Source organism: Anopheles cruzii, chromosome 3 (genome assembly GCF_943734635.1).
Source record: "Anopheles cruzii chromosome 3, idAnoCruzAS_RS32_06, whole genome shotgun sequence".
Classification (NCBI taxonomy): Eukaryota; Metazoa; Arthropoda; class Insecta; order Diptera; family Culicidae; genus Anopheles; species Anopheles cruzii.
In genome coordinates, this window is record NC_069145.1 from 74,089,321 (window position 1) to 74,096,269 (window position 6,949).

At 38.9% G+C, this 6,949-nt stretch overlaps 4 protein-coding genes across 4 annotated transcripts; all 4 read right to left on the reverse strand.

Moving 5' to 3' along the window:
- Positions 1-1,968: 1,968 nt before the first annotated feature.
- On the reverse strand, positions 1,969-2,671 carry LOC128273766 (uncharacterized). Its single transcript, XM_053011803.1, has 3 exons — positions 2,587-2,671; positions 2,362-2,523; positions 1,969-2,299 (listed from the first exon to the last, which is right to left on the reverse strand). The coding sequence occupies exons 1-3, from the start codon at positions 2,638-2,640 to the stop codon at positions 2,099-2,101; spliced, it is 417 nt and encodes a 138-aa protein (XP_052867763.1). The 5' UTR covers positions 2,641-2,671; the 3' UTR covers positions 1,969-2,098.
- A 556-nt stretch (positions 2,672-3,227) lies between these two features.
- On the reverse strand, positions 3,228-3,905 carry LOC128273925 (37 kDa salivary gland allergen Aed a 2-like). The gene is made up of 3 exons (XM_053011998.1): positions 3,813-3,905; positions 3,560-3,727; positions 3,228-3,494 (listed from the first exon to the last, which is right to left on the reverse strand). Exons 1-3 carry the CDS (start codon positions 3,864-3,866, stop codon positions 3,294-3,296), a joined length of 423 nt encoding a protein of 140 aa, XP_052867958.1. The 5' UTR covers positions 3,867-3,905; the 3' UTR covers positions 3,228-3,293.
- Positions 3,906-4,453: 548 nt separating this feature from the next.
- On the reverse strand, positions 4,454-5,005 carry LOC128273944 (uncharacterized). Its single transcript, XM_053012018.1, has 2 exons — positions 4,932-5,005; positions 4,454-4,865 (listed from the first exon to the last, which is right to left on the reverse strand). Exons 1-2 carry the CDS (start codon positions 4,998-5,000, stop codon positions 4,497-4,499), a joined length of 438 nt encoding a protein of 145 aa, XP_052867978.1. The 5' UTR covers positions 5,001-5,005; the 3' UTR covers positions 4,454-4,496.
- Positions 5,006-6,024: 1,019 nt separating this feature from the next.
- Positions 6,025-6,621, reverse strand: LOC128273905 (uncharacterized). The gene is made up of 2 exons (XM_053011978.1): positions 6,511-6,621; positions 6,025-6,445 (listed from the first exon to the last, which is right to left on the reverse strand). The coding sequence occupies exons 1-2, from the start codon at positions 6,568-6,570 to the stop codon at positions 6,065-6,067; spliced, it is 441 nt and encodes a 146-aa protein (XP_052867938.1). The 5' UTR covers positions 6,571-6,621; the 3' UTR covers positions 6,025-6,064.
- Between the last annotated feature and the right edge of the window lie 328 nt (positions 6,622-6,949).

The window sequence follows — 6,949 nt, forward strand, 5'->3', positions numbered from 1 at the left end:
TAGACGTGTTCTTAATATTGAATTATCTCCCGAGCGAAAGAATATTAAAAGTTTCGTGTCTTCCCGCTATCGCGTGCGAATCCAAAAAGCCCCCTCGTTGGTGGCACTTAGGCGCTTGTCCCGAGACAATTTCTCGCGCGCAGGCCGATCGGGCAAGGACATTCACCCGGTCGGCCTGGTGGTATTAGTAGCGGCGTTCGAAGCGAGATCGCTCTCCCGTGGCCAGTAGCGCAGTCGTTGCGACAGTTAAGCGGGCAGATCGATATTCTCGCCGCTTAACTGACAGTTACTACTCTTGATCAATCAATATAACAGTGATGTGGTTTTTGAAATCGTTATAAGTCATCGCTACACTGCTGGTCAATGAAATAGGTAATTGTGTGAAGCTGATACAATTTGAAATGTACTCAAGCCATTACTAAACCAATGATCACCAAACTAATACTGTACTTAGATATACTAGTTTTTGTCATTTTTTTGCTATGTTGGTGATACTTATGTCAAAAGTGACAGGTGTGTTACCACTTATTATGACAGCAGTCTGATTTGGCCTGGTCAATAAAATAGGTAATTCGTTGTATACAATGCAATTTCACCAGACGTTTTGAACGAAATTGGTTTAATTGGTCTTGTTGTAATCAATTTTCAATTGTGAATCTAAAAAAAAGGGTTATTTCCTGGTAGAACATCTAGAATGGTCAGAAGAACTCATTGCAATCCTTGAGGAAAGAAAGATTGTGAATAATCTACGCAACGAAGGCGCGAGGTACAAAAGCATCGCCGAACTACTAGGAAAATCAGTAAATTTTGTGAGAAATGCTTTGTTGTGAAAAAAAAACAAAGGAAACGCGAAGTAAACCAAGAAAAACCAGACCAATGATAGATCATCGCATATCATTTTAGGCCAAAGCGGATCCGTTTGGTGCATCCAGAGCGATTTGCTCAGTAATAAATAACATTATTAGCCCAAAACCTGTCCATAGGCGGTAACAAGAAGCTAATCTAGCAGGGCTAATTGCAAGAAAAGTGCCACTATTGATTTAAAAAAAATTTCAGATGAGGTAACAGTTTGTTGCTCAATATCGTTCATGGCAAGGTACCGAGGGTTACGAAAAATTGGCATAATATTTTATGGAACGACGAAACCAAAATAAATTTGTTTCGTTCGGACTCTCAGTGTAATGTTTGACGACCTGCTAGCAAATAATTCCATCCCAGGTTTACAAAAAAATGTTTTAAACATGTAGGTGGAAGTATCATGATTTGAGGATGTTTTTCATGATCTGGTATAGGTCCCTATTTCAGAGTAAAGAGCACCATGCATGCTCTCGAGTATAAAACAATTATGGAAGACGTTTATACTAGCTTACGTAGAAGAAAACATGCCACTGAGATGGATATTTCAACCAGAAAACGATCCCAAGCATACGTCATAGCTTATGATATCGTGGTTTGATGGCAATAATGTGTCAGTTTCGCCTTGGCCAAGTCAGTCTCCTGACTTAAACCATTTTGAAAACTTGTGGAATACCTTGAAGCAAAAGTTAGCTGGACAATAGTTTTCAAACAAAGATGAATTGTGACAAAAAGTGCAGCAGGAATGGTATTCCATTCCAGTAAAAATTTGTCAGGATTTGGTCGATTCGCTGCCAAGAAGAGTGCATAAAGTGCTCCAAAACAACGGTAGACATACGGAGTACTGACTAATTTTGAAATAAAATATTGATTTTTGACAATAGAAAAAGAATAAACCGTGTAAATTCATTAAAATTTGCCATATACGCAGAATTACCTATTTTATTGACCAGGTACTTTTAACTGTTTCCTATTGTAATAAGCAAATTCCTAGAATTTTTCAGTTATTTTAGACTATCTTTATCTTATTTTTAGTACTTCTATCTTATGCTATCATTGTAATACCTGTGAATTCAATAGGTTTTGAAAAATGATCAAATAACGCAGCTTAAATACAGTTACCTATTTCATTGACCAGCAGTGTATATCAGTAAAATATTCATTAAAAAGTTGCAACAGGCCATTACTGGAAGTTTACTGTTTTTTAAACAGTTGACACGGGTCCGGAGCTGCCATGTCCCTTTCAATTACAAACTCTGGCATTAAACACCTTCTTGAAGGAGTACTGAGACTCGCCTGCCATCATGCACCTGTAGAACGCATGTGCACGCTGAGGTTTCGGTAGGGTGTACTTCAATCGCCGGGTCATGCACCCCTCGAGATTATGGTTAAGCCTCCGGGTTTCATCTTCGAAAACGGCCATCGGATCGAACAAACTGTAGAACTGAAAAATTTACAAAAATATGGTTCAATTCTCCCCAAATCTTGACTATCCTGAGTACTTACATTTCCAGCTCCCTTTTCGTCGACAATTTTCGTAGTCTTAAGGATGCAGTTCAACGTTGCATCCATGTCAACGCCCGGAATCTCGTCATACTCACTTGCAGCACATAGCGTTTGCTTTGTCGAATCGCTCAAGCCACATGTATCGAGTGATTGTGTATTTACCTGTCAGGATACGGCTGTTATACTTAGTTTGGCTAATTTTATTCTACCCCATATAAATATTACCTGCATAAAGCAACAGGCCCACAAAACGCACAGTAGAACATGTTTCAGCAACATCCTGTGAATAGCTAATCGTTCGGTGTACGAGCCTTTTGAAGTACTGCCTTAAATACGTCGTTCTTTTATACCATTGATTACATTTCTAGTCCTTGTTTACTGTTTGTTGCTAATACTTCTAGTCGTGATTGTTCTTATCTCGGACAGGTTGTGTTAATATTAGTTTTTACACATTATATCAGACAAATCAAACGCACGTCAATCAAACACCTCCCAAGGGCAACTACTGGACATTAAGTAAACTTTTGAACTTTGCTTGATCTTGACCACCACGTGAGGTAGTCGCTGATGTACTTGTGACCTTATTTTAAGATTTACATGTTGTCATAAACATGGACGACATTCTAAAACCTCTGAAATACGATTCTCCCGTTTCTACAGATAACTAAGGGGAATTCGTTTTTAAAGTCAAGATCTGTTCCTTATGAGATCAATATGTTGTCACAATACGCATCACATCAATTAGCATGTGGCGCAGTTGACCATCTAAGAAGCAGGTATTATGTGTACAAATTCTTTCTGTTTCACATTTTCGGATTCCCACTTAATTTTACCTTTTGTAGCACGGTAAACAAATACATATTTTTGTCAATTGCTCTCTATTTTATCATTTTATCATATGATGCATCGGAACTCGCATTTCTTATACACTTTCATTGGCATACTTTTTGGTTGAATACCTTCTTGAACGCAGCTTTTGACTCCGACTCCATTACGCATTTGTAGAATGCGTGCGCTCGCTTGCCTTGCGGCAGGTCTTCCTTCAACTTTTTAGACATACAAGACTCAAGACTGAAATTATGCTTCCGACCATTCTCTTCGACAGCGTTCATCGGTTTAAACAGTGCTTGGAACTAGTAAAATTATTCAAAGAGATCAGTTTTGTTTAGATAGACACCGCCAATATGGAAATACTTACATTGCCAGCTCCACTTTTATGTACCATGTTTGCCGCCCTCATGACACAATCCAGTGTTTTGTCCATATCAACACCCGGGATACGCTCGTACCGATTTGCTTTGCACAACTTCTGTTTTGTGGACGCATTGAACACGCTTTTGCATTGATCCAACGGTTTGGCAGTCACCTAGCAAAAGTAAAATTGATTTGAATATGTTTGCTTGACACATTTCTGAGAGAGATGGTTTTCAAAATCCCATGTCTTATAATACCTGCACAAAACACCAGACCAATAGGCAGCACAACAACACTTTCTTTAACAACATCTTGCTGTGTACGGGTAACTGTGCAAATGACTATTCGAGCATTTCGCAAATTCGCCTCCTTTTATAAGCGTGTGAGGTTTTGTTATTGCTTGCTGTAACTCGCTAAGGATTATTTACTTTTAATATAGGTGTGTTTTATTTGAATAAACATTTCATCATAAATATTTGTTTGAGCAAATAAATCATACCTAAATCAAACACGTTTGGATTAAACAAATTTCAAACATACTTTCTTGATCTTCTCATATTGTCGCTGGTAGAACTATGCCTATTAGGACTTTGAATTAATTCATGCGATTTTACAGTAGGTAGCATTACTGATTAAATGTTACAAATTATTTTTTATTTAATACGTGTTTGACAACTACTGTCATTAAGCATTCAAGTTAGGAATTTTAATTCAAGAAGTTATGTTCACCCAATGTTCAAACGGTAGTATCTTTCATCTTCATCTTCTATCTTATATATCTTTCATTTTCTTCTATCGTCTCCCATGCTCCCACGTTCGTCAAGTGTTTAATATCTTGAGTTTTTTTAATTTCGTAAAATAAGTTAATTGTAAAATAAATGCTTCTAACAATGCCATAGTCCTGTAAACACTTTTATTAGTCTGTGTTAACCTTGAATAAATCATTTTTTACATACTTTCTCATTGAGCGCTTTCTTGAACGCTTCCTTTGAATCACTTTCCATCATGCACTTGTAGAACTCGTGAGCCCGCTTAGTTGGGGGTTCCATGTTGTGGCTACCTCCAATGCACATTTCCAAAATATAATCGTGTTTCGGGTCTCGCTTGATTTTGTTCATCGGATCGTACAGCGCGTGGTATTCGCCCATACCGGTTTGATCGACCACTTTAACGGCCTTCAAGACGCAGTCTAACATTTTGTCCATATCAGCTCCCGCAATGATTTGGTACTTCGTTGCATCGCAAAATTTCTTTTTTGTTGCCGAACTGAACACACTGTTGCATTTGCCGGCAAGTAACTGGCCAGTTACCTAGAATAGTATCGAATGTATTACTATTTATTCCTGTAAAATATGGCCATTTTTACGCCTTATTACCTGCGAAACGGCAACAAGACAGAGTGTCAGCAAACAGCCTACGGGAAAGGGCTTTATAGTTGCCTTCATTTTGAAGCGATAATAATGAAGTTTTAGTTTTAGACGCAATTCCTTTTTATATCATTGCTGTTAGTCCCAAGGCTAGGGTTTGTTTACCGTAACTCAACACGGTGCTTTACTTATAGGTGCAACTATTTATAATAACAATATTTGCAATTGTCTGCTTCAAAGTATTTGATGAAAGCATCGTTGATCGATAATCGACATCAACAAAAACACTTACATTACAATTATAACACACTAGCAGATCCCGGCGCGCGTCGCTGCGCCTCATTTCATCCTTATTTCTCGATTGGGAGGCGTTTTAGAGGACTTCTTGGTGGGGTATCCGAACAGCTTCGCTTTTCGCTTCCCGTTACTCATACTTTTCAAACGATCGGGCTTCCCGGTGACGTATTCGTTCAATTTCCCTTCCCGCCTCCCGTTACTCCTCCGTTTCCCGGTGACGTATCCGATCGCTTCCCGTTGGATACATGTCAAAACTCGCACCACCTGAGTTTGGCTGAAATTGCTTGAAAATTATCCGAGCTTTGCTGACATTAACCCAGATTTTGTATGGCAGGCCACTTTTGTAAAGAGGGGAGGGGTTTGAAACATTCACCACAACATTTCCGCTTCCCCAAAACTCCCGCCTACCGAGTTTGGTTCGATTTGTTTGAAACGTTTGGACGTAACGTATGGGCGTTACGGTACGTTACGTTTGTATGGGAGCCCCCCCTCCCCGGAGGCGTGGGAGGGTCAAACTTTCCTATTCACAATCCGGGGTCACAAAACTACGCTGTGCAAAATTTCACGCGGATTGGTTCAGTAGTTTTGGAGAAAATGCGGTACAGACAGACAAACAACCATTTTTATATATATAGATTGGATCACAGTTGGGTTATGTTTGGATTATTGGTAATTCCAATAACTTGAATAGGTTTTAAAATCAATAAAACCTAAAACTAGGTATTATTTTACTGGTTATATATTATGTGCGGTAATAATAGGCAAAAGGAAAAATAAGAAAAACATCTCCAAAAGAGTTGCTTTTGATAATATCATTGTCAAGTCAAGATTTTTATTACTTTGCTTCAAACCTGCGGAAACCATTTTTGACATATCTTCTCATTGAGCACCTTCTTGAACGCTTCCTTTGAATCACTTTCCATCATGCACTTGTAAAAATCATGAGGCCGTTTGGTTGTCGGCAGCAGATTGTGGCTCCTGCCCATGCACGATTCCAAATTATAATCATGCTTCCGATCTGGCCTGATTCTCTTCATCGGATCGTACAGCTTCCGATAATCCGCCATTCCCGTTTGGTCGACCACCTTAACCGCTTTCAAGACACAGTCCAGCATCCTGATCATGTCGACTCCCAGAATGGTTTCGTACCGTGTTGCATCACAAAATCTCTTCTTTGTCGCTTTCTTAAACACTGTGTTGCATTGCGCAGTTGATTCGCCGATCGCCTAAAAGCAGGGTAGTTTTATTATTTACTTTTTGCTAAAACTAAACCTATTTAGTCTTAATTTACCTGCACAATGACAACTAGACTCAGTGCTAGTAGACAGGCTACGGGAATGCTTGTCTTCATTTTACAACCGTTGCCGAACCGTTGGTGAAGCCGTTTAATGGGGTATTTATTAACGTGACTAATCTTTTCTATATCACTGCTAGCGTTCTCTGACGATTGAGACAGCTGTGGTTTTGTTTGTTTCAACTCCACAATAAGTTTTTTTAATTTATAGACACAACCTTAAATGTAACAACTATGTTTGTGATCAATATAACAGTGTCTGATCAACAATGCTTTTATTCTTCGTTGATCATGCCTATTGAAAATTGGTTCCTCAACTAATACAATTAATATAAATCTACCAACCATAACGTGCAAACATTAAAACAATTCCATTACAGCAAGTACCATGGGGCACAACGCATCCAGTGAGTACGATGAACACGGCGATCAATAT

What these genes read in the sequence shown, in the direction of transcription:
- LOC128273766 (XM_053011803.1), bottom strand. Translation starts at nt 2,640, where the DNA reads ATGTTGCTGAAACATGTTCTACTGTGCGTTTTGTGGGCCTGTTGCTTT. An exon ending in GGGCCTGTTGCTTTATGCAG is followed by an intron (nt 2,524 to 2,586) that starts GTAATATTTATA and finishes GTATCCTGACAG; the next exon opens with GTAAATACACAATCACTCGA. An exon ending in ACGAAAAGGGAGCTGGAAAT is followed by an intron (nt 2,300 to 2,361) that starts GTAAGTACTCAG and finishes TAAATTTTTCAG; the next exon opens with TTCTACAGTTTGTTCGATCC.
- LOC128273925 (XM_053011998.1), bottom strand. Translation starts at nt 3,866, where the DNA reads ATGTTGTTAAAGAAAGTGTTGTTGTGCTGCCTATTGGTCTGGTGTTTT. An exon ending in TGGTCTGGTGTTTTGTGCAG is followed by an intron (nt 3,728 to 3,812) that starts GTATTATAAGAC and finishes TACTTTTGCTAG; the next exon opens with GTGACTGCCAAACCGTTGGA. An exon ending in ATAAAAGTGGAGCTGGCAAT is followed by an intron (nt 3,495 to 3,559) that starts GTAAGTATTTCC and finishes TAATTTTACTAG; the next exon opens with TTCCAAGCACTGTTTAAACC.
- LOC128273944 (XM_053012018.1), bottom strand. Translation starts at nt 5,000, where the DNA reads ATGAAGGCAACTATAAAGCCCTTTCCCGTAGGCTGTTTGCTGACACTC. An exon ending in GTCTTGTTGCCGTTTCGCAG is followed by an intron (nt 4,866 to 4,931) that starts GTAATAAGGCGT and finishes ATACTATTCTAG; the next exon opens with GTAACTGGCCAGTTACTTGC.
- LOC128273905 (XM_053011978.1), bottom strand. Translation starts at nt 6,570, where the DNA reads ATGAAGACAAGCATTCCCGTAGCCTGTCTACTAGCACTGAGTCTAGTT. An exon ending in GTCTAGTTGTCATTGTGCAG is followed by an intron (nt 6,446 to 6,510) that starts GTAAATTAAGAC and finishes CCCTGCTTTTAG; the next exon opens with GCGATCGGCGAATCAACTGC.